Source organism: Salvelinus namaycush, chromosome 40, assembly GCF_016432855.1.
Source record: "Salvelinus namaycush isolate Seneca chromosome 40, SaNama_1.0, whole genome shotgun sequence".
Classification (NCBI taxonomy): domain Eukaryota; kingdom Metazoa; phylum Chordata; class Actinopteri; order Salmoniformes; family Salmonidae; genus Salvelinus; species Salvelinus namaycush.
In genome coordinates, this window is record NC_052346.1 from 7853571 (window position 1) to 7880195 (window position 26625).

Below are 26625 nucleotides of genomic sequence, written 5' to 3' on the forward strand. Positions count from 1 at the left end.
ATCAGTCATACTGTTTATTGTCTTCAAATTGATGTGAGAGTACAATGCATGTATGTATGGTTATACAAAGCATGGACATACAAATCCTTCAGTGTTCACAGTGGCAGACGCCCAGGCACAACGTCAGGTTGAGATAGGCCCCTAAACATGGGAATTATGGGACTATAAAGTGCTATTTCGGTCTTTGATTTGAAGATCAATTTATTGGTAAATTGCACCTTAAGCTTTTAACACAACTCCTCCAAAAGGAAACTGCCTTTGAAAATACACATACATGTTTTGGAGTGGTGCAGGGGTCTGCCACACTGGGCACCCAGGGAGCTGTTGTGGGGGAGGGGCTTAAGTGCCTTTCTCAAGGGAAAAATGGCATGCAATGGCATCTAGGATTTGATTCCAGCAACCCTCCGATGCCAACTCACTTCCCGACAGATTTTTCCTATCAGAAACTGGCAACCTTCTGGTTCCTGGCTCACCTCTATAACCAGGTTACCTGCTGCCCAGAACTGATTTCAAACGTTTAATTACCTTTTTATACTTTTGGAATTAAAAAGACCAGTAACCATTAATCCCAGCACATGAGTAAGAAATAAACATTGTCAAGGAATACCATACTATTGTATGGGAAGTGGGGTCTGAGAACAAGATTGGTTGAAAACATACACATCTGAGCTGTAGCTATTAGTGTTGTGTGTAATATGATGAAAGACAAGTACTGTTTGGGCAAATATGAAAATAACTTTAGACTTCTGAGCCAAACCAGCACTGTCCCATTGAGGAAAAACCCTGTTAATGATCTAATTATAAAACCTATACTTCACAATAAGAATATATATCATTTGTATTGTAATTAACTACAACGTAGGTTTATAGGTGAGTTTACCTGAAATGTCAAGTCATCTGTAAATATTTAAAAGGCTACAATAAATTACTAAATACATCTTTCAAACACGCATTATATAAAACAGAGACGCTTCGCCTCGTCTTGAGAATCATTTGAGAGCATAGGCCTTACCATGAGGCCTCACCAACATCCCTGAATCAAACACATTTAGCGAAGCAAATTCCTCTAAGGAGCTACTTTAAATCCAGAAACGGGGTATTTCTTTCAGCACAGAAAAACAGCTCCTGTCTGTACTGTGGAACTGAAATGTAACAGGCTTCAAGTCAGTCAGTCAACTACAACAAAGCACACAGAAAATCCTCCATCATATCCAAGTCCAACAGCACCTCTCTGAGGCTCTCTAGTGGCCAGTCTGTGTCAGTACACCACATCACCTCTGTGTGGCCATTGTCAGAAGGAATAGACTAAATGAGACCCCTGGGACATCCCAACTCTGATGTCACCCGATTGAAGTTGAAAGGATAGGGTAGGGGTTAAGGTTAGGGTAGGGGTTAAGGTATGGACGTCCCAAGGATCTCGGATTGCACTAACAATCATCAGAACAGCAGCCTCTGCTCCAACAATAAACTATCCAGCAGACATTTCAGCTGCTCCTCTCCCAGTTTGATCTTGTCGTCCAGCTTGCGCTGCTCGATGATGAGGGCTGACTTCATCTTGACAAAGTGCTGGTAGTCTGCCAGGCTCTCGTGGCGGAGGTGAGCAGCCATGATGCTGTAAACCAAGCGCTCCCGCCGGTCAAGGTTCTCCTTGAGCTCTTTGGCGTCTTCGTGTTGTCTGATCAACAGCTTCCTCTTCTCTGACAGGGTGCGCTGAGAGAGGGAGGGCAGACAGAGGGGGCAGATCAGTAGGAGGGATACTTAAAAAATGCAGGCAAGCAACTTCCTGATTAACGTACAGTACACACATCAGTTAATGTTGAACATGAATATTGTAAGTTGGTAAATGCAAACATCCCTTAACTCTGGTTTGTAATACCACTATAGCTTTGAGCTAATGCGGATGAGTGTTAACCAGCTAATCCTGCCTCACGAGTAGCGTGGGGAGTGAGCAATGTCTTGCCTTAACCTCCACCCTACCCCCTGCCCTAGCCCCTACCTTCTCTTCTGGTGTGGTGTCTTCCTCCAGACTGTTGAGAGCGTTCTCCACCCTGGCCAGTCGGCCAGACAGGGAGAGCAGCAAACTGACCACCTTGTCCAGATCTCCCACAAACATCCTGAACTTGTCCAGCTCGTTGGGCTTGCAAACCCTCTGCACCATGGCCTCCACCTCGTCCCCCAGAGAGTTGTTATCGTGAACGTCCTCCTGAAGGCTCCCCCTGGCCTCGCGCAGCACCTGCAGCTTCTTACTCAGGCTGTCAATCAGCTCTTGCTGTGGGGAGAAAGACAGGGACAGACAAGGAGATGACATTCAAGAGAGCCATTTCGCCATGACCTCCCGGGTGGCGCAGTGGTCTAGGGCACTGCATCGCAGTGCTAGCTGCGCCACCAGAGTCTCTGGGTTCGCGCCCAGGCTCTGTCGCAGCCGGCCGCAACCGGGAGGTCCGTGGGGCGACGCACAATTGGCATAGCGTCGTCCGGGTTAGGGAGGGTTTGGCCGGTAGGGATATCCTTGTCTCAGTATGTAAAAATGTAATAAAATGTATGCACTCTACTGTAAGTCGCTCTGGATAAGAGCGTCTGCTAAATGACTAAAATGTAAATGTAAATGTAAATTTCACATACTGGATAGTACTTGAAGCACTATCAGACCTGCCAAACCTGTCCAACTTAGAGTAGCAGAAAATTGGAGATTCAAAGTTGTGCGCATAACACAAGCCAAATTGGGGCCCCCCCATGCTAGTGCGTGGCTGTTTGGGAGTCTGATTGATTTGGAAATTGTACCAAATCAATCAAGTCTAAAAGGTTGAAATACCTTCTTGACAGCATTCCATTTACACATATGGTAAAAGTCACTAACAAGATGTAACTAGAAAGAACACACAACGGGCCTTCTTCTTGGAAATGACATGTACAGTGTAGAATGGAGATAATTATCTATAACGTTTTTCTTAGCACATGCCCCCCAAGTTTAGTCTCTACAGTAGAGGAACTCTGGTCACTTCTCAAACAGCTCACAAGTAGTGGCTTTTTAGACACGGTTCCTAGTCAACACTAAAAAGCAAAATCCTTTTGAATAAACAACAAAAGCAAATGATCACACAGACCGCAAACTGACTACAGGCTGCCGCAAAGGGAATCTGACCGCTGTTCTCTAGAAGAGTCTGGTGTTTCGGTGCCTAATACCAGACACTCATTCATTTTTCATCGCGCAGTCGTCTAAAGTCCCGACTCCATTTAATGCCAAGATGTTAATATTTATTTTTGATTATACTGTAATGAAACAAGGCAGGGAGCAGGTTTCGAACCCTCGACCTTCTAACCCGAAGTCCAGCGCGCTATCGACTGTGCCGCAAAAACATGCTCGTGCGACAGAGTCGATATCCGCGCTTATAAACCCAATCCTTTTGTAATGTAATTTGTGACGTGGATCATAATTACAGTCTATCAGGTTGCGTGATCCTCGTCACGTTACGTGTAAAACACAACTAATGGGACGCAGAATTAAATGTATATCAGACTCCAGTTACTGCGACCAGTTACTTTTCGTATTTGCATTTAATTTCTTTCACTAGCAAATGCGAGTGAACTGCTGGCACTTTAGAGCCCACTGAATGTCCATCTTATGTTCTCTAACGTTAGCTTGAAACAATCAGTGTTAACCTTCCCACAACACACGGAGTGGAAAAGGGATTTGTCAATGTGTTTACGTACAGCTGACAGTCAGGAAACTCAGCATCACAACAAACAGGAGGGGCAGACAGGGTAGCTACGTCCAATAATGATGTATTCATCTCCATGTCCTTTGACACAAACTCTGTACATGTCTGTGTTGCAGCTTGAGAATCTGGATGTTAGATTTACTCAGTGGATTTATTTTTATTCAAAATGTATAATCAGGCCCTCTTCATTTCTGCGTACTTTTAACTTGGCTCTCATACTCGTGTACATGGACAGATAATTGCATAGTTGGTAAGCAAAATGCGTGCATGTTGGCAGGTCTGCACTATTCCTTGATCCTGGTCCTGGAGAGCTGCAGAACGGCAGGTTTTCGTCTTGGCTCAGCAGTGAACCACATTCAACTAACCAAAGTGTTGAAGATCAGTTGAATCGGGTATTACGACGAAAGCTGCAGTCCTGTGACTCTCCAGGAGCTGGATTGATGATCAGTGATTGATATGGCATGAAACAGTCAGTAATAATTTGTTATATTGTCACATACACCAGACAGCTGCAGTGAAATGTGTTGTTTTAGAGCAGGGCTCTTCAATATTGTTCCTGGAGAGCTACTGTCCTGTAGGTTTTCACTCCAATCTTAATCTAGCGGACCTGATTCAATAATTAGCTGGTTGATTAGAATCAGGTTAGTTACAACTGGGGTTGGAGCAAAAAACCTACCAGAGGATAGCTCTCCAGGAACCGGGTTGGAGAAACCGGTTTTACAGGGTCAGTGTACTATGCTGTGTCTCTGTACCTTCTTGCTGGCCAGGTCGATGTCCAGTTCGTCCTCTGAGTCTTGCTCCAGCTCCTCCAGCTCGTCCTCCTGCATGTCCTTCATCTTGTTGAGCAGCTCAGCCTTGGGGGCAGATGTACTGTAGTAGGTGGAGCTGGTCACCAGGGACCCTGTGGCAGCAGACATGCCCCCCTCCTCTCTCCTGGAAGGGATGGAGACAGAAAGCAGAGGGTTAGTTAACCAATAAGGCCCAAGGACGTATGGTATATGGCCAATATACCACGCCTAAGGGCTGTTCTTAAGCACAACACGAAGCGGAGTCCCTGGATACAGCCCTTAGCCGTGGTATATTGGCCATATACTCCAGAGGTGCCTTATTGCTGTTATAAACCGGTTACCAACATAAATATAAAAGTAGTTTTGAGTCATTATTATCTGATACACACGTCTGGAATTCTGTTTTAGCCAATCAGCATCCAGGACCCAAACTACTGTGGCAGACCAGGGGGTTTGGTCAAGACGTTTACTCAGATCAGACACGGACAGAGAAGGATTAGCTCAGTTAAGGGTGTTTATTTAAATAATAAATCAAAAGAAAAGGATAGGTCTCCCCATGAGACCCTCTCCGGGATGCCGTCTTCTGGGCTCCGGGTCTGGCTGTATCCTGTCGGGCACAAAACTGAACTCCCTCGTTACCTCTGCAAGCGTCAGCAATAACATGGGAGTCCTTTCTTCCCCCCACCCTCCCTGTGTGCTGCCCTTCTGGCAGCTTCATGGGCCTCGCACAGCTGGTGAGCAATCCGCCCTTGATTACTCACCAGCTCCCAATCAGCCCCAATTAGTCCTGGCTGGAGAGCCCGTCGAGACCTGGCACGTCCAGCAGATGGAGCCATCGCCTCGTGATGTATACTCCATCTGTTACCAGGCCTCGACGAGTCTCCCCCTGGTGCCTGACCTGCTGTACGCCACACTACCCAGTTTATAACCCAGTTATTAGTACTGTATATTCCCTATGTAGTGCAATACTATTGAGAAGAAAGTAGGCAATAGGATGTCATGTGAAATGCAGGAGGTGACAGCTCAGTATCAATGGGCCAGAGCAACTCCTACCGTTCTAAAATCTCAGAGAGGTCGGTTCAAATTGTAGGTAAAATGGAAGGTTTATGCCCCTCCTCCATTGTATTCAGTTGTAGTCTGTGGTTTAATATAGTGCCAACAGGGGGCATCTGTGTAAAGTGTTTAGAATTGAAATAACGTGTTTTTGTCATGTATACATTTCCCTCTACTCATCCTCTCAATGGAAAGAAATATTAAAACACATGTGTTTTTTTAACTCATCTGAACAAACACCTCTGAAGTGGGAGAGGAAGTCAGTCTGATAAAAACGCAATTACAAAAAAATATGCAGCACCATGTGTGATTATCTAGATGATGTTCTGACTACCAGTAAATGCTCAGTTAATTTGTTCATAAATGTTATATTTCTGGACTGCCAGATCCCATTCCCAGTCAGCTCACCTGTCATCCATGCCCCTGGGCGGCAATCCCTGTTTGGGGGAGACTTTCCTCCTCTGGTGCCCCCCATCCAAGATCTGCTCCCCCTGGGGGAAGATCCCCCCCATCAGATCCATGGTGGTCTTCATCTTACTCTGGTCCAAGATGTCCACCAGGGACTTATCCTTGTCCATGATGTCTCTGGCCAGCTCCTCTCTCTTCACATCCTCCTCCGAGTTACTCTTCTGAGACCGCCCAGGGGACAGGGCCTCTTCTGGGGCTACAGTGAGGGTTGGGTTCCTGGGGGGACTCTGGGGCCCATGGCGTATGTAGGGGGTGTAGGCACGGAACAGGGAGTAGGGCTGCGGCTCAGGGGAGGGCAGGCTGGTCGGTAAGGGCAGGGGAAGGTCAGGCCCCTCTGAAACTCCAGGGGCCCCATTTCTCTCACTGTGCAGCAGGTACTGGCGGCTCTCCCTCTCTGTGGTGCTCTCAGCATGGACGATCTTCACAGGGACCTTCTTCCCTACACTGCTCATCTCCATCACAGTGTTTGTCCTGTTCTCTGGCCTGTAGAGACAATAGTAACTAGTCTTAACTTACAGTTATCCAATGTATTATGAGAAAAATGAGTGACAGATGTTGTCACTTAAAATGACACAAATGATTGTTATGAACACATTCTTTAACCTTGAGTCTACTTTACAGCTCAGTTTACTGAAACAGAAATAGGATTTTATGTCAGGAGCCAGGAGTGACTCACATCTACCATATACAAGCTTACAGTCCATGTTACTGACTGACAGTGGACAGGTTGAGTCAATGGTAATTACAGGGATGGAACAGCACCGTCGACTGAAAGTCATGCAGTCAGTTAATCATTTGGCCAAATAAGAGGACAGCCTTCTGTCGCCAGGCTTAATGTCCTGGCGACTGTAGCAAGAATACTGTGTGTGCCCCAATGCTGAGCAGCTGAAACCAAATCATTGGGAAATGGATGATAGGAAAACTCTAAACCATTGCATTCTGGTCTGTGGCACATCATACCATGTAATTCCAAACAATCTACCATAGCCTCCTCTATCAATGTGCTGCTACTACGACAAAGAGAGACTTCAAATCGAGCTGCCTCACGCTACAGAATCAAGAGATAGGCTCCTGCAGGGGCTGTTCTGGCTCGGACAAGGCTTACTTACGGTAAGTAAAGCAACACAGGTCAACAATCCTCAGTTACGTAAGGCTGTACAGTAGTTTGAGGGGAGCTGAGGAGACGGGCATAAGAATGCCAGTTAAGTTGCTTAATGCTTACCTGTTCTGGGCTTCATCCTGCATAGACACAGAGACAGGGGGCTGGTCCGTCAGCCTCTGTGGAGCAAACTGAGGAGAGGGAAAACTAGTCCCACCTGAGGAGGGAACCGTCAGACTGGCAGGCTGGTAGGAGAATAAAGGAGAGTGGGAAGAGGAGGAGGAGGGTGGCTCTAGTGTTGAATCAGCTGCTCCCTCCTCCGTGTCCAGTCCAGCGGTTCTCCCAGGGGATGGAGAGGGGAGCTGGGTGGAGCCCAAGGAGCAGGCTTGGTTTGGGGCAGGATCCAGCTCTGTGCCATGGGGGGAGCAGCTGCTGCTGGATGATGGATCTACTGGGTCAGCCTGATGGGTGCAAGGGACAAGCAGGAATTCCTGGGAAGACAGTCTGTAGGTGGAGGATGTGGTTGAGGGGGTTTCCAGGCCTAGGAGAGGCCAATGTGGCATGATGAGGCCTGTATTCTGGGGCTTGGGAGCGGGCGTTGGAGGTGGTTGCTCAGACACAGAGTTGAGGGTGTGGTTGGAGGTGTACGCGGTGAGGTTGTGGGCGGGGTCCGCAGAGTCACATTTGTATCTGTGGTCAGAGGGGTGAGGGAGAGGGAGGGGGGTGGCCACGTCTCTGCTGCTGTGTGGCTCTGTGTCGGTCAGTCTTGGAATAGACGGTTGTGGAGGCTGTGGGAAGTGGTCGAGCTGGGCTGGCTGCTCTCGGCTCTCGCTCGGCCCTCTGGCAAACAGAACAGAAGAGGCAAATATAAGACAACATACTCACACTAAGCACATATTCAACTGAAATGAGGAGCAGAGGCCTTTCTGAATTGATTTATTCACAAATTCAGCACTTACTGTCCAATAAAATAAAATAAATTAAAAGATCAACTAATCTCCGTAATAACACCCAGGGAGCAGCGAGTGGGTTTACAACCTGAGAACTGAGTTGACTGTGACAGCCTGAAACAGGTTTACACTTTTACCTGTAGCTTTACCTGGGCAGGGAAGTTCCCTCCCAAACCCTGATCACCTGATAACTACACCTGGGCTGAACTGGCATGCTCCCCACTCGCCCTAACTCAAACTGATATTGTTATTATACTGTAGCACACACTCATGTACATGTGAGTGTACGTTACTGCACCGTCAACAGATAACTATCGCCTTGAAATGTGTTCCAACAATAGGTGGATAGGTTATAACTGATCTGAGAACAGAAACTAGAGGGTCGAGAAGAGAATAATGTGGAATGCTCACCTGGTGGTGTAACTGCCTCCTTGCTGGTCCCGTCTGTGATCCAGATTTTCAACAGAGTCTCTCCATGGCACAGGGATCTTCTGAAAGAAAATTAAGAACACACTGAATTGCCATAATATAGCTGGCCCAATATAACCTTCTGCTAAAACAGCACTCTGGCCAGCTGATTTAATGTTGTAGACAATACAGCGTGGACTTTTATATCTTTAAACAAACTCATGCATGTCTGTGCTAACGTAAAAGGAAGTCACGCAGATCACTTTACTACCACTACACTAAGAATCATTCGATGTAAACGCTTCACCTGTGTGTAGAAGTCTTGTGAGGGAGACGATCTGGACCTCTCATGGACACAGACAGGCGTCTCCTCTGTTCCCTGGTCCAGGATGTTGTCAGCAGAGTGGTACCTCCCCTGGGTCTTTGTGTCTGAAGCCTTCCTCTGCATGTTCCAGGTGACCTGGTACTCAGTGAAGGTCCCCAGCCTCTGCTGCTCCAGTAGGGCCTGTCTGCCTGCGGGGCTGAGGGGGTCTGGGTGGTGGTCACTGGAGGTCTCACTGGCCAGGCCTGACCTCCAGCCCTCCTCAGTTTCTCCTGAGTGGGCTCTCCCTCTGGCCTTGCCCTCTCCGTGCTCCAAAGTGCTGGAGGTGGTGCTGGAGCTCTGCTGGCCTGACTTGTGGATGGTTGAGATGGGTCTGCAGAAGGCAGGTTTATCAGCCATTTCAAAGAACTCCCGCCGGTCTACAAACGACCGTGCTGTTCCAACAGGATGTTCTCCCTCACCCTCCACTCCCAGCTTGTTTATCTTGTCTGGCTCGGAGAACGAGTGGACCCTCTTGTTCAGAGGGAAACGCTTGCGGCCGCCAATGCGGGAAACTATGTGTGAGTTGGGTTTGGTTAACTGAGCCTCCGACCCTGACCCGGGAGGTTCTAGGTCTCTCCTCCTAAAGGACGTGGCCTGGAGGACCCTAGCCTGAGCCTCCTTGAGGTGGTCCTTGTAGGATGAGGAAAAGGAGCTGTCGGAGGAGGTGGACTTCCACCCCCCCGGGTCTGTCTCCTCCTCTGGCTCCTCCGTTTCGCTGGTGCAGGTCAGCGTGGCAGCGCTCCGGCTTTTCTGCAGCTGGGCCCTCTTTAGCTGGATCTCGTTGCGGAGGGTGGTGGCGTATCGGTCGCTGCGTCTCGCCAGTTTGCCCGTTGCCGTGTTGTCCATTAAAGCCTCCTGTATGGCGTGGCTGGCGTCTCCCCCGCCATTGGGTGGTGGTGCCGTAGCAGGGTGAATCTTCTCCACCAGGCTCCTACTCTCCTGAGCCAGACTATGGAGCATGGGTGTCTTTTGAGAAGAGATCTTATGGTTCTCCTGAGAGACCCAAGGGTCTTCTTCTCTCAGCGGTGCCGCCTTGTGGTCCTTGGGCGGACTGGGAGAGTAAGAGCTTCTAAGCTGGGCCTCTGTAGAAGGTCTCTGGCCCTCACTCCTCCTCTCCTCAGTGGTAGGTTTACCAGATGAGGATAAGGAATTAGAGGCTGTGTGCTCGTAAAGCAGAACGTTGGCCGGTTTGACATTTCCGTTCCGCTCCTTGCTGTTGGCGTAAGGCGGCTGAGGATGATACTTGACCTTGTTGGTCTTGTGGGAGGAACTTGTGGAACCCCTGTCGTTGGAGCCCTTAGCTAGCTCCATGTCAGCCATCCAGACCTCTGATTTGCTCTGTCTAACACGAGTCTCTGGCTGGCCTGGCTGCTTGGTTGTGATGCAGTAGTACCTGATGTGTCCTCCGCCGTCATAGTTCTGGTCGATGGTCGAGGTGGACAGGGACGTGGTGGAGGACCTCACGTGGTTCCTGCGGTTGGTAGGGAGCTCCTGGAGGCTGTGGTAGTAGCTACCGACGCTCTGCGGCTTCGGTGGATGTGGGGTGGATCTGGTCTGCAGGTAGAAAGTGCTTTCGTCGCTGTACTGCCGCTGGTGGTTGGGCAGGCAAGCGAAGGGAGACTGACTCTGTCTCACGTCCTGGCTAGACAGCGAGAACAGTTTGTTTGGGTTGCTGAGCTGGTTGTGGTTGTAGTCAGGTGCTCCTGCTGCTATGTTTAGGTGGAGGAAGTCTTTCTTGTGAGGTGGAGGGTTGTAATTGCACCTGGGGTCTGGCCCATTCCCATCGTGAGAGATATGGTTGCCCCGGCCTCTGTAGCTGCTGTTCTCTGGGGCCTCAGCCAGCTTGTCCACCCCTCGTTCCTGGGCCTTCATCTGGCCGTGTGGTGGAGCTCCAGTGCCCTCTGTGTAGGCAGGGTACACCTTGGTGGCAGCAAAGCTGTCACTGCGCAAGGGAGGAGGAGGAGGAGAGGGGGGGGCTGCTACCTTCCTCCTCTCTGGGACGTGCCACACAGGGCCTATGTGTGATCTGCCAGAGACTGAGCTGGAGTAGCGGGAGCCAGGCTGCTCCTCTGGGACTGTCCTGGGGCTCTCTGAGCCTCCGTCCCCCTGGGGCAGCTGGAGGTACCGGCTGTGGCGCTGCTCACCCTGCCTTCCGACCTCACTGGTCTGAGTCTGGACCCCCTTATAGAACACGCCGCCCTCAGTCACCGCAGTGTTGGTGAGGGCCAGAGCAGGCTCCGGGGGAGGGCTGGTAGAGGACAGGCAACTGAAGGCTGATTCGCTCTTCCCACCAGACCCTCCACCACCAGAGAGAGGCTCAGCACTGCGGTGGTACCTGCTGGGGGAGAGGCATCCTGGTGGGTAGGGGTGTGAGGGATGCTCTACTCTCTCCATACTCCCCACGGAGCTGAACTGGCTGGATAACTGGCGTAGATTCGAGTCGTGGTCCCCGCAGCTGGAAAGGTCTTTTGTGGATGCACTAGAAATCAATACAAGGAATTGTGTTAATAATCTGGTTAGCAGTAGCTAAATTAGATATCTATTAGGTATTATTAACCATTTATTATGCCTTTATTCAGTGTTTTCTTGTTCTTTGATAACTGAGCTAGTTTTATATTTTTGTATACAATGAGTGGAGATGAGAACCCCATAAGAATAATGGCTGCCCCTACCTCTGAGGAGATGGAGTAACCATCAACTCTCTGAATGTAGCACAGACACATTCTCTAGGAACTGCGACGACCCTAACGGGCAGTGTCTGAGTAACATTGACACTAGGAGAAGGAGGTCATAGATTCTTCCAGCAGCTCACCTGACTTCATGTTTGACCTGCCACACAGGTGGAGGTGGAGGCTCTATGTGACTCTCTGGGGGTTCGAGGTGGTCCTCTGTGAACTTGGAGGAGTGCCATGAATGGGGCCGGGAGACTGGTTCATTCCTCCTACAGAGAGAAGGTTAAGGAAAGCATGTTATTGAAATGCAACTAATTAAAAATAGAAGGTAAAAGAAAAAAAACTATTCATTCTCATTTCAGTCTCACCCCTTGAAGCGGTTCTTCCTGATATGCATGTTGGAGAGAGGTCACAAAAATATCTAATTCAGTAAAATAATATTTAAAATACATTACAAAAAAACAAATCTGAGGTTAATTTTTTTTTTTACATTCATTGTGTAGTAGATATGATCCAAAATAATGAAATATAGACCTAGACAGATACAATGTGAAGCATTCACTGAACAAATCTGACACATGCACAAGGACCACAGACAACTACATGCCACGTAATGTTGGAAGCAGGATGCAATGTTGTTGATGTCACCCAGAGTGGGATTGGGTTCAAACATTGAAAGTCACAAGGGATCACTGAAGAATCGGTTTGGGATAGCTAGTGTACTAGAGGTTGCTTTTCCACAATACCTCATAGAACTTCGTAATATCTTGGTGAGAAAGTTCCTGGCCACATGTTTGTCAGTTTCTGATTCTGATGGCATGGTGGTCTGTGAGACAATATCCACCATTTTCATTTTCCTGGGCATGCAGCAGAGGAACACATAAAATATTGTAAAAATTCCTGGTCACTATCATTTTAGTCATTTAGCAGACGCTCTCATCCAGAGCGACTTACAATAGTGAGCACATACATACCTACCAATTGAGCTACAAAGGACAGAAGATCCTCAGTATACTGTTAGTGACTGACCAACGACAACAGTGCACCCCCTTCTGGCCAATAAGAGATTTATGCTTGATATTCATTGTATGGTATGTAACACGGGTGACAGACCTTCATAATCAGTAGTTAATTAGGTCAACTCTAAGAGGTCCGATGAATCAGTCCTCAAATGCAAGAGGAAACCACCATTGCAGTAGTAATCTATGAGAAATATCTGTTATTTGGAAGAACAACACAGAGACAGAATAGAAATGACCTTTAACATGGTCTGTCTGGGGGTCATCCACCTGCCTTATGGCTGTACGGCAACAGACAGAGAGATCCCTTGAGTGTAAACAGCATGGTGTAGGCGGGGGCTTCGCCTTTTGAATCAGTTAGAAAAGATGAGATCAGTGGTTTCACACTATGTCCAAGCTGGCGTCTGTTCAATACAAACCTGGGTTCAAATATTATTTGAAATATTTCAAATACATTTAGTGTTTGCTTCAGCCTGCCTGGAGTGCTGGATGGCCCAGATAATGAATGTGAAATTAAATTAAATAGTATTTACCGGGCCTCCCGGGTGGCGCAGTGGTCTAGGGCACTGCATCGCAGTGCTAGCTGCGCCACCAGAGTCTCTGGGTTCGCGCCCAGGCTCTGTCGCAGCCGGCCGCGACCGGGAGGTCCGTGGGGCGACGCACAATTGGCATAGCGTCGTCCGGGTTAGGGAGGGTTTGGCCGGTAGGGATATCCTTGTCTCATCGCGCTCCAGCGACTCCTGTGGCGGGCCGGGCGCAGTGCGCGCTAACCAAGGGGGCCAGGTGCACGGTGTTTCCTCCGACACATTGGTGCGGCTGGCTTCCGGGTTGGAGGAGCGCTGTGTTAAGAAGCAGTGCGGCTTAGTTGGGTTGTGCTTCGGAGGACGCGTGGCTTTCGACCTTCGTCTCTCCCGAGCCCGTACGGGAGTTGTAGCGATGAGACAAGATAGTAATTACTAGCGATTGGATACCACGAAAATTGGGGAGAAAAGGGGATCAAATTTAAAAAAATATATATAGTATTTGAACCCAGGTATGGTCGAGCAGGGCATTTTCTTCCACCTGACAAACACCCAGTTGGCACGACCAGAATGTACTAGACAAGACAAGAGCGACACTTTGTGGACTACAGATACTGTATAAGCATAAGGCTAAGAGCCACCCACTCAAATCCTTAACCTCTCTGATCTACGATACAAGACTCCTACATTCCATCATGGGGCCAAAGGAATGTGAAGATGCATTTTGATTGGCAGTCAGCCCCACAGGAGCTCTGTCTGAAGTGGGACATCAACGTTGGCAATCTTCCAAAAGTTGAGGCACTTAGCTCATGGAGTCAAGCTAATTTATGGGAGGGAGGCTGAGGGCAACCTGAGAAGCTCTCCTCCTCAATAAGAAGAAGCACAAAGACAGAGAGCGTCACGTCACACAAACTAAGACAGACCATGTAGACACACACCCCCTTCCTTCCTCCTCCAGTCAGTCAGTGGTCCTGAGAGTGGTATGCTGCCCTAGCAGACCCCTAACAGCTCACAATAGAAATGCAAATTGATTTCTAGTCAGGAGTCCTTATTGTCAGGGTTACAGCTGAACTGCCACAGCTACCCAGAGGGGAGGAGGAGACGTTGGGGCTAGTTTAAGAAAATCCTCCTCCGGTTTCAGTGAAAACGACATTCGAAAACAAACAGTAGCGAAACTGACCCAATTGGGTGTGAATATCTAGGCTATGCGGGCAGCAAGCGTGAAAAGTGTAACCTAAACTGTAGGCTTAGATAAAAACAGAATAAATCAAAAAGGAAAGCTTTGTAAATACACATGGAGGGAATTAGCATTTCAAACTGAAAGAGATTTATTGAAACCAAATTTTAAGTTGCTCGGCGTGGAGTTGACACAGCATTAGGTAGGGAGACGGATGAGAGATGGAAGTCCAATGAGCTTAATAAGAAGAAATCAAAGAAAACTTACCAAAGAATTATCAATCTTGCTGTAGCATTTCAGATGCACTCTTTTGTTGTCAAGTTCTCTTTCAGCAAATAACAGCGTCTCAGAGAGCACTGATAAGCACTTACGCCAGCAGCATACCACCCTGCATACCACTGCTGGCTTGCTTCTGAAGCTAAGCAGGGTTGGTCCTGGTCAGTCCCTGGATGGGAGACCAGGTGCTGCTGGAAGTGGTGTTGGAGGGCCAGTAGGAGGCACTCTTTCCTCTGGTCTAAACAAAGATCCCAATGCCCCAGGGCAGTGATTGGGGACACTGCTCTGTGTAGGGTGCCGTCTTTCGGATGGGACGTTAAACGGGTGTCCTGACTCTCTGAGGTCATTAAAGATCCCATGGCACTTATCGTAAGAGTAGGGGTGTTAACCCCGGTGTCCTGGCTAAATTCCCAATCTGGCCCTCAACCATCACGGTCACCTAATAATCCCCAGTTTACAATTGGCTCATTCATCCCCCTCCTCTCCCCTGTAACTATTCCCCAGGTCGTTGCTGCAAATGAGAACGTGTTCTCAGTCAACTTACCTGGTAAAATAACGGTAAAATAAAAAATAAAAAAATAAAGCAGGCTGAAAATGACTGCTCCTCTCCTCAGAGCCTTTCTACGCAGTGCATTCCTTTGAGACACTTCAATGATCGACAAGGCACTTCTACAGACCCTGGTCAGATTTTACAGCTTCTTTGGCAAAGGAGCTATCTGTGCAAAGGAATTCTCCACATCCATAACTTCTGTTGCATCAGTCCAATCACAGAGCTCTCAAAACACAGAGATCGAGAGCTCTTCTACCCTGCTCTTCACACACACACACTGACCGACACTTCATCTTGGTGTGGCTACAACAAGTGTGTGTACTCCCAGTGTTGTAGTCAATGGGATATTTCCTAGGGGATTGTGGGGATTTACCTCGGGAGGGGAGGGGCCAGGGCTATTGTCATGCCCAGTGTCCTCGCTGTAGATCAGTCCATGGGGCTTTCTCATTGGCTCATGGCCCATTAACCACTGGAGTGGAGTTTAAAAAGTAAGATTGCTTGCATGGTCAGTCAGCACACACACTCGATTTTAGTCACTCACGGAATCCTGGCATGAGACAATCAACAGCGTTTCACCTAATTGCAGTTAGCTTGGACATGTAGATTAGTTTTAAACAGTTCCAATTCCAGAGGAATCTGTAAAGCTGATTTGACGACAGCATTACAAAAACAGGTCATTGGCAACCAACCAATGCGCACCACACAGTTGGTGTTGGGATGTACGCTATATCGTAGTGACGAGACAGAGATCTCCACTTAATTAACGGAGTCATAGGTCAGCTGACAATGGAGAGAGGAACACAGAAAAACAACTGATCCTAGCCCCTCTTGTTAGTGAACACTGCAATGACCTTGATGGCAGAAAGACAAGGCCAAGATAACTACTTGACTTCTCTATCCGAATGATATCAGTCATGGTGGAAAACACAGCAACTTGATACAGACGTCCAGTGGAGATGATTTCGTCCTGCAGTCGAAGAACAAGCGTCATCGACAGGTACTCCACCATTACATTCCAGAATGGCGAGGGGGGTTGGCGGTGGATGTATGTAAACCAAACACTGCAAGTCCCTAGACACAATCGATCCCCGTTTAAAATAACAGTAAACATTTCTAAGAGAAGAGCTATTTTTCGACTGGTTCAGATAACGAGGGAAGAACCATTGACTATAATAAGGACGTAGAACTGTTGAATCACCACCTTGCTGGACAGAAGAACCAAACCCAAACAGATTCAGGCAGTGTGCCCTGCTATGCCCAGGTCCACTGAGCCCCGCTGCCTGGTGCCTGCTTTTTAAAAATGGGGGCTGAATGAAACAAGCAACACAATAGAAAGTGCCTGCGTAATCACAGCTGGGCTTATCGGCTGGTTACAGAGAGGAGACCTCAGCATCAGGCTCCACACCCACGTTACATGCCGTTCTGTTCCTACAGGGTTCAGATACCAGCCTGTAAAATAGTGGGTATAGCATGTGGCATAGGGACGACGGTCAGTCCACTTTACCATCATTCTACAAAAGACATCTGGAACAATAAACTGATGGCCTAATAAGTCCTAACCCAGATCTGATAAAGTCACCCCCAAAAATGTCAAGTGTCTGTCTCAGAGTAAATGCTTACTCTAGAGTAGAACAGTTTGTCTTGGTGTGGGAGTGGAGGTAGAGGGGAGAGGAGGCCCTCGCTGTCATGTTAACGGTTCAGTGTTAATCCAGGGCTTTGCCTGAGGATGGGAGACTTCCTGCCTGACAAGAGTAAACACTATAGGATCTTCCTCTCCCTCCTCACATGTTTAGGTTGACTATACAATACCCCCTGAAGGATCATTTAACCACACAGCCCAATTCAATTAAAAGTTGAGGAAAAGTTGAAAAGACGTGCCTTGTTTTATTTTGGCTGTCAGCAACCCCGTTTTCAAATCTGATCATGGAAGAAGACAAAACTAGTGTGACATAGCTAGAATAAAACAATACAGACAATTGTCACTGTGCAGCAAGATACACCACCAAAAATGACTATTTTTGAAACACTAAGAGTCCTAAAAGATACGCTTTACAGCAGATAAAGGTTCAGTGCTCTCCTTGTCCTGTGAGTCTCACTTCTAGATAACTCTTTACCACTAAAGTGAATAACAGAGAAAAGCATACCTGAAATGATGTCTTCAGTCAATTCCTACCCTCAATCCAGGCATATCAAGGGAGATACAATTGAAACCACCCCCAGAGCCTGGCTGTCCTCATTTGACTACACTGGCTTCCCAAAGCAGAGCTAATGAAAACAATGAGCTCTAGTGAGACAACCTATCCCAACTAGCAATGTCAACTCACCTAGGCAACATGGAACATTCCACTTTCCAAACCAAGCGGGGGGAGGCTAAATCTACAACACATTAAAAGAGTTAATACAGTAAAAGACGATCTATCCAGATACTCCACAAACTATGGAGTCTACACCAGGAATAAAACATCTACTTTTACACTGGTTCGTATAGGATTTGCATAAGATTCAACCGTTTTTTTTTTTTTTACAGTGTTTACTACTTTGCCCTCTCTCTAAGCTGAGCGAATCCATGCCTGTGGCTTTACAAGTTGTAATAGGATTCAGGCATTAAGATGCTGGAGCCAGTCAGCAGGGACCTCGTATGATGTTATGAGGCACGAGTTACACTAAATTACTGTAAACATATTTAATTGGATTCAGATTCTATATATTTTTTTTAATCAGTTTTATGCAAGTATATGCCTCAAGTGTGGCCTACTATACTACAACACACTTGAACAGAAAATAACATGTTTATAAGAACACAAAAACCAGAGAGAAATTCGACAAAATATATTTTTTAAACATTCCGATTTTCATAGAGCACTGGGAGTTACGTGAATTCACTAGGCTTATATTACATATAAAAAAGCAACTTTGTCCACTAGATGACATGTTGTTGTGCCTCTTCTACTGATCCCATCCTTTCTGCAGTTGTTTGTTCTGGTTAGCAGCAGGGCGTGTGGAAGACCAGAGTCCGGAGAGATGAAATCACATTAACAGAAGAATACAACACAGAGGTGTGAATGTCTGATTGAGGAAATTCAATACTGGATGCCTAAATAAAAATCAGGGTTGATCCATCATTGGCCCCCATTCAATTCACTGTGTGTGAGAGAGAGTTAAAGTCTCAAATCCACAGGGGGTTCACAAAGAATTCACCTAAGAATACTCTGCATGCCTTCTAGACCAGCATATGGTCATTAGCTAGTTACTGGTGGTGCCAAAACGCAGCGGGTTGGCAGTTTGGCCATGGTCTATTCACACAGACAGTGGTCTTTTCACACACAGGGGCCCTGCCTGTTGAGTGGTGACAGTCTCCTACCACCACCAGCTGTCTCGGTCTATCTATGTCAGGGACAGCCAACGACACAGCCACAACCAGGCAGCTAGACCAGCCAGCCAGGACCCTTGAATTCAGACAAAGCCCCTGGGACAGAGTGCTGGTTGGCCCTGGCTCCCCAAACAATGGCCCTAACTGGTCCTCTTTGTGTGATTGACAGGGTGCACTCACATGGGAAATGGTTCCCCTTTTGTTCCGTGGTCCCGTCTCTAATGGTGTCATAGGCTAGCTAGTGTATCACACACACGTTTGTGGCCGACTGATAAACTAGATGACCGCCTCAAATGATGCTATGGTGCTTGAGATGTGCGCAAGTAACATCATTGATTTACATAAACGGAGGTTTGCTTTCAATTGCCAAGTTCTCAGAAAACCTTGGCATTGAAAGGGTAACATTCCTGAGTAATGAATGAGTCATAATGAGGAAGGGTTTGACCTGTAGTGGGGCAGTCGGAGCTGAAAGTCAGAATGATCAAGGGTCTGTCAATGGGATTTAAAAGTGTAAGAAGCATACGGGAAACAGAACCGATGGGTGTCTCTGGACAGAGTGATGTCTGGTGATGACAGAGAGCCGAGGTAAAGTGGGCTAAAGGTCCCCCATGTTTCGAAACTTGGCATACATCTCGCTCTCTCTGCCCCTACCCTCGCCCACTACTCCCCAGATACTCCTCTGTGCCATTTAAGAGTCATTATCTAACCTAAAATAACAGCCGTGACACAGAGAGAGAAGTCTGGACAATGGGTCCATTGTCTTCCTCAGCCAATGAGAAGGGAGGCCCAGTCAGTCTCTGCAGGACATGCAGCCCCCCTGCCTAAGTCATGACATGGGCAGTATATTTCTGCTGTATACAACCTAGTTGCATTCCAAATGGCACCCTATTCCCTATACAGTGCACTACTTTTGACCAGAGCCCTATAGGCCCTCGTGAAATGTATTGCGCTACAGAATAGGTTGCCAGACCCAGCCAGACAGCCAGACAGCATGATAAAAACCACAACACTGAGGCCGTAAAAGTCTGGTGTTTCTAGTGTAAATATACACTATAAGGCACTAGATATTAGTGTTGCACGGTGTACCAAAAGTTCTGTACTTTTTCAATATTAAAACATGAAAAACGGTTTGGTACTAGAATTTGTTATTTTCGGTACTTCTGTCAAATATCAGCGCAGCCAAACCAAACGAGAGTGTGCTCGCATACACCCTTAAGACTAGACAAAAAGCAGCAATAGTACTGTTTCTCCATTTTGAGACGGCGTAGCCAGTAATACACTTCATCAAAATATTCAGTTAATCTAACTCAAGAAATCTGTCATTCATTTGATGGGGGGTCCAAAGAGAGCTTAGTCGTGCAATTTTACATCTAAGTATTTTTCTGTGAAAACATTTGCATGAAAACGAGTCATCTCTCTTTGTTGTTATTCAAAGACATTATTGAAGAATCCCTACAGTTGACCAATCGCCGACGAAGGAGCGTAGACTTCAGCTCCGAACTTCGGCTTGCCTCCAGAAATGTTGTGTGCCCGAACAGCCTTTAAAAAATATATATATATATTTTTTAACTTGCCGAAGTCCAAAACATCATCATAATATATGCACGAACTCTACCGAACGGTTTCGGTTGTGAAGCATGCGACGCCTTTATAGCGCGAGTGTCTGCTCCATGGCCTGCACTGGGATTCTGGGCTGTTAGCTTATGTTAGCTGTTAGCTTATGTTAGCTCCCCACTCATGATGCATAGAAGTTAACACACTTGAATGATGTGACACGGCATGTAGAAATGGTTAATTACTGATTCACAAAACAATCTCCATACAGGCTACAACACTTTACAATGCAAGAAGAAGCCAGTAGCTTCCAGCTTTGTAGGCTAACTTCCCTTTCTAGCTTACAACTTAAGCTAATGTCAATTCACTACTCTCTGGTACTTTGTTTGAGGAACCATAATGCTAAATATGCTGATTTCAAAGCAGATTGCCACCAAAACTTGATTAATTCACTTAAATCAACGTCTCCCAAAGACCTATTCTGTCTCAGTTTATTGACTGTGTGTGTGAGAGAGAAAATAGGGCTCTGGTGGCCGCCCCACTCTTGCCTAATGAATGACGTCATTACTGGTTAGAGAGACTTTTAAAGAGCACTAATAAAATAAGTTACTTCTATGCAAATGTTGTTGATCAGTAGAATAAATAGAAGAGAAACTGTAGCCCGATGAAATCAGCCATAACAAGCTCAATCTTGATTTACCCAGTTTATCAAGAGATTTACCATTCAAATAAGTTGTTATGTAGTCAGACAAAGTCAAATTGATTGTATTAATTAATGCATACATGGCCGTCTCTGAAAAAATGACATACATCATTTTTTATGTGGTATTGTTTTAGAATTGTTTTGGTATCGAGTATCATGATAGTATCGAGTAGGGTTGTGCCGAGTAGTCGGACAAAATTTGTATCGTAACAGATATGGGAAATTTTCCTGATACAATTATGATCCCAGTATTTTTTGTTATTATCCGTGATATATATATACACTGCTCAAAAAAATAAAGGGAACACTAAAATAACACATCCTAGATCTGAATGAATGAAATATTCTTATTAATTACTTTTTTCTTTACTTTTCTTTGCTGACAACAAAATCACAAAAGTGACCAAAACATCACCCAGGAAGCATAGGAACTGAGAAGTGGTCTGTGGTCAACACCTGCAGAACCACTCCTTTATTGGGGGTGTCTTGCTAATTGCCTATAATTTCCACCTGTTGTCTATTCCATTTGCACAACAGCATGTGAAATTTATTGTCAATCAGTGTTGCTTCCTAAGTGGACAGTTTGATTTCACAGAAGTGTGATTGACTTGGAGTTACATTGTGTTGTTTAAGTGTTCCCTTTATTTTTTTGAGCAGTGTATATATATATATATATATATATATATATATATATTTGGGTGGCAGCACGCATCTATCAATCAAGTGCAAGGTGCTATGGGGTCTAAATAACTCAACTGGATAGTTTGCTTGTCTGTGAAAATAAGGACGGGCTGTACGTTAATCCTGTTGCTCTGATTGGATAGAGTGAATCTGTATTTCTCCATCCACTCGCTTCACTTCATAATTTCATCTGATCACTTCTCCTCGCATGTTCCGGTCTGATCATTGAGATTGCTGCTGCCTCCTGTTTGCCTGCTATTATGATAAATCAGATAGTCGAGGACGTTTGCTAGCCAGCAAGCTATCAATGTGCATAATATCTAACAAGCGGCCGAGGGTAGAGAAAAATTATGAACCGCCGATGCGCATTCTCTGACTGAGTGACAGCAAACTTTTCTGCCTGTTGCAAGTTGAGGAAACAGACACACTTGATTGGTCTATAAACGTGCAGGGAGATAAGTAGATGTCAAAATACCTAGGCATATTAAAACACTTCCGTTTTTGCCGATCGGACTCTTAACTGTCAATTTACAGATACGATTAGGAATATGAGTACGGCCATGTTGGCAAACCACTAGTATCAAGTATTGTGATACTAAACCTGGTATGGAAAACAACACTACTAGATGTACACTCTCACAGGCCTAGACAGCTCCACCCATCCTTCCACAGCTTTAAACCGTGTATCTGCTTTTCCTTCTTCACATGTCTTAACAGCGTTTGGAGCTCAGACAATACATTTTACACTTAAGTCATTTAGCAGATGTTCTTATCCAGAGCGACTTACAGTAGTGAGTGCATACATTTTCATATTTTGTTTGTACTTGTCCCCCATGATAATCGAACCCACAACCCTGGCGTTGCAAGTGCCACGCTCTACCAACTGAGCCACACGGGACCATAATGAGATTACGCACAACACATCCCACCCCATGCTCTGAGCCTCCCATTCGCTATTGAGCAGTCTAGTCGTAAATGAACAAAGGAGATATTTGCTGGCATTGACACTTTCACACCTACCAGAGAATGTATGAGAATGTGTTTTATGAACATGCCACGAAGTTCAGAGCATTCCTTCCCCTATAGGGCGGTCTTCAATGTTCTCTACACTGGCTTTCTCTCACTGTTGTGTGAAGAGGTTCGTTTGCTCACATAATTTAAAGGCATGTACTGCATCCCTTCGCTGTTGGGTAGATATCATAGATATCTGTAAAAAAATGAACCTCCACACTTCTTTACTAAGCATAGTAGATATCACGGATGAAAGAGTGTTAAAAAAAAAAAAGTGAAGTTCGTACCTAGTCCTAGTGCAGACATAACAAGCTGTGGCCCTGCCCTTCGTGGTTTAGTAATGATCAGTTAGCATTCCACTCTTCCAGTTCAAACTAAGGTATACTGTACTTTATGACCAAGCAATATTCTATAAATGACATGCGTCTAGTATAATGACAGTCCTGTCTATGCATGTCAGTGGTTAGAGTTGCACCAATATACAGTCCCTGAGGCCATAAACATTGTCTTCACAAATACAGTACCAGCCAAAAGTTGGTTTGGGTTTAGTGGGACTATCGTTTGTTTTTCAACAGGACAATGACCCAAAACACACCTCCAGGCTGAGTACGGGCTATTTGACTAATTAGGATAATGATGGAGTGCTGCATCAGATGACCTGGCCTCCACAATCACCCGATCTCAACCCAATTGAGATGGTTTGGGATGAGTTGGACCACAGAGTGAAGGAAAAGCAGCCAACAAGGAACTCCCTCAAGACTGTTGGAAAAACATTCCAGGTGAAGCTGGTTGAGAGAATGCCAAGAGTGTGCCAAGCTGTCATCAAGGCAAAGGGTGGCTAAGAATCTAAAATATATTGATTTGTTTAACATTTTTTGGTTACTACGTGATTCCATATGTGTTATTTCATAGTTGTGATGTCTACAATGTAGAAAATAGTAAAAATAAAGGAAAACCCTGAAATGAGTAGGTGTGTCTAAACTTTTGACTGGTACTGTACATAAAATATTCCCACCTGTTAACAAACCCCAACAAAGGGCAATGTGTGACTGTAGCACCAATTACAGCTGCAGCCTCATTGCTTTACGTTTCATCCCAGCAGGTCAAAGTGTGTGAACTGATACACCTCCAGCTGGTTCTGAAATTCCCTTTCTGAATGCACCGACTACATTACACAGGACTCCTCGTTTCCCAAGATAGTGTCTTTGTGGGTTAAGGTTAGCTTGTTTGACACTTTGCAGACACTTGAGTCCAGAGTGAAAGTCATTTGTACAAAAAAACAAACATTCTTCCTGATATGCCCAACTCTTGTGTGCTGCATTTGGTATTGTGTGTCAGTTTCGGATAAAACAATATATTAATGTACATCCGTAAGTTTAATGTATACCATTTTAAACACATGGGCACTTCTCAGCACAATGGGAGAGATGGTACGCAGCAATCACTCTATGATAGTACCCATTGAGACATCCTGTATTCAATGTCTGTCATATTCAATTCAATAGAAATGTATTGTGCCTGGGTGTAAGGGTAATTTAGTTGCAGCTCATAGCCCACCTTCTGACGACCAGGGCGAGGGTCTTGTGGGAGCTTTTGACCAGACAGATGGCCTCCTGCCTGGATCCACTGATGGGAACTGTGTTGATGTTGACGATTTCATCTCCCACCTGCAGGCTGACGGTCGCCGCCTTGCTGCCCTCCTCCACCTGAATCACACAACAGGAATGTTTAATTAAAGGTGTTTATAAGTAGTTTATTCATCATTAATAAAACAGCTGTAACATACTGGGGCAAATTGAGATTTCTGAAGTGAAGAGTATAAGAAAACAAATACACACAGATAGTGTTGGCAGGGGGAAAGGGGCCCAGTCAAGGGATGCTGTCTGATAGTTATGTGGATAGAAGAACATGTTACAGACTTAATGTCTCATTAGTGAAGTATATTTTAATAACAGTTCACTTTCCATAGTTCATCAGTTTAGAAGAATATCACATTCCATCCACAGACTGTGTTGACAGGACCCTCTCTTCAACTCTGCCATGCTGGCATTGAGTCAACTTCATTAAAAATGGTTCTATCATATCCACCCTTCCAAATCCCCTCTCTCCAGCCCAGTCTCAACATTCAGAGGGGGACTAGCCCACTACTGACAAGCGAATGGAGCAAGTCACAAAGTTATATGAGATGTATGCTTTGTAAATTATATCAATCTAAAATTAACAGGATGGATTGTTATTTCGTGTAGCTTCTGAAAGTGACGAAGAGCTGGAGAACACAAGCAATAGGGCGTAAACCCAATCCCTGTAAGAGTTGGTGGTCAGTGACCATGGATCAGTGCTGAGTACATTGGGTCCATCCTGCACTGGAAGAATTATACTGTGGCAACCTGAGAGCTCTGATTTAAAAAATGGAACCATAAGCAACTTGAGAACGGTTGGAGCAGACTTGTTGCACATTCCATCCCTTATTCTCTACACATACAGGAGTACAGGAGAGGGGAATGGAAACAGAATGGAGAATGGAGAATAGAAATGGAAATGGATGGAAACAAACTGTTTCCTCATTCTGTTGGAGCAGCATTGACTGAGCCAATCCTGGTCAGCCACTGCCAGCACAGCCAGCCACACATTATCTTCACTTCTGCATTCCTGAATGGTTCCTGGTACTGCTGTGATGAGCATGGAAGGCAGCCCCCCCCCAAACACACATAGAACAAAACTTGTGGTGACTAGTAGAGATGTGCTCAAGACATTGGCCAGGGCAGAAGTTTAAAGGTGAAAACATGCAACATACCAAAGGCATAAAGGCATAGGGACAGCCCCAACTATTTCTGGACTGAGAAAACATGTGAGTGTTGGATGAAACACACACAGTTAACCAATCAGGAAACTACAGTGATGTTCCAGTGTTTAATCTCCACACAGCCTTATTTTCATAACAGGGGAAACAGGAAAGGTGAAACCCATCCATGACAGTGGAGAAATAATTACATTTAAATTGTTTTTATTTGCATGATTGATCTATGGTACATGTTATTGTTGTTAATTTGCACATCTGTTGTTAACTAGTGTGGCTAAAGTTAAGTCAATAAGGGTTCTCTGTATTTATCTTTCTTCATCCTAATCATAGATAGATAGATAGATAGATAGATAGATAGATAGATAGATAGATAGATAGATACCTTGGTTATGAGCAGTGGTTCTCGGTGCTCCAGACCTCCTCTCAGAGTGAACCCCCAAGGCGCCCCACCAAACAGCAGGACATCCACAAATCTATATTCAACATCATCCTGAATCCCGTCCCCGACACCCGTGAATCTGTCCGCGTCTAGGAAGGCTTTGACTTCTCTGGCTGACATCCTGAACTCGCTTCTGTAGTCGACGACGTCCATAGTGTTGAAGAGGGATGGGAACTCTTGACAATCAGAAGTTCCCGATTAGCCCCCCGTTTTATTTCACAATAGAATGATCAACAAACTAGTCACTATAATTTGCTGTCATATGTGAACACCTGCCATACTCCATACACGATAATGCGTTTAGCTGATAAATAACGACTACCCTCAGCTTGTACAGTTGTAGTTTATCCTGGTAAGACGGCGAATCGATATCAATTGTCCTCTTTCTTTCGTTATGTTTTCCATCACCGACATCTTTACCCCGTCACTCATAGTAACCAACGGTGACGGAAAAACATAGGTCTACCCTCCTCTCCAAGTGTGCCTATTCAACAGGCATAATTTGATACCTCACGCATCGTTTTCAACCAGCTGGCTTCTCTTAAGCAGACAACAATCCAAAGTTTTGACACGTCTGAAAAAGACATGGTTAATGTTTTAGAAAGCAAAAAAAATACTAAATCAAATAGTTTAGGCAAGCCTACTTGAGGGGAACAGGAAAAGAATACGAAGTCAAGTGAAAACCCAGTGTTGAAGGTCTGCACTGGACAGGCACCTGCGATGAGACACCTGCATAGACAGAAATAGTAATGGCGTCTTTTTGTAGGCACTATAATCCGCCATGGTTCGTTCGACAAAGCCTATGGAGAAAATTAATGACGTGTTTGGATAAACGCCGAAAAAAAAGTGTGGTAAACACGGGGTTAGGCCATTTTATACGTTTTATTCTATAAAATAATCTTAATCAGCTAACGTCACTTTGTGAGTTATGACGAATTTATGTAAAACAAAAAAAACACAAAGGCTTCATAATTCGCTAAAGTAATGTTAACTGAATGCTATT

General features: G+C 45.7%; 1 protein-coding gene across 2 annotated transcripts; it reads right to left on the reverse strand.

The window, feature by feature from the left end:
• LOC120033510 (protein Shroom2-like) lies at positions 1-26372 on the reverse strand. Of its 2 annotated transcripts, none has more exons than XM_038979881.1 (10): positions 25566-26372; positions 23941-24089; positions 11662-11790; positions 8793-11328; positions 8489-8565; positions 7251-7967; positions 5969-6511; positions 4472-4652; positions 1997-2269; positions 1-1710 (listed from the first exon to the last, which is right to left on the reverse strand). In XM_038979881.1, exons 1-10 carry the CDS (start codon positions 25773-25775, stop codon positions 1438-1440), a joined length of 5088 nt encoding a protein of 1695 aa, XP_038835809.1. In that variant the 5' UTR covers positions 25776-26372; the 3' UTR covers positions 1-1437. The 2 variants fall into 2 exon arrangements, with proteins under 2 accessions (XP_038835809.1, XP_038835808.1); XM_038979880.1 differs by having other exon boundaries at positions 8489-8568.
• Between the last annotated feature and the right edge of the window lie 253 nt (positions 26373-26625).

Coding starts and splice junctions, on each gene's coding strand:
- LOC120033510 (XM_038979880.1), bottom strand. CDS start 25,775: ATGGACGTCGTCGACTACAGAAGCGAGTTCAGGATGTCAGCCAGAGAA. Junction 6,512..7,250: donor CAGGATGAAGCCCAGAACAG/GTAAGCATTAAG, acceptor TTGTCTCTACAG/GCCAGAGAACAGGACAAACA. Junction 4,653..5,968: donor CCCAGGGGCATGGATGACAG/GTGAGCTGACTG, acceptor CATCCCTTCCAG/GAGAGAGGAGGGGGGCATGT.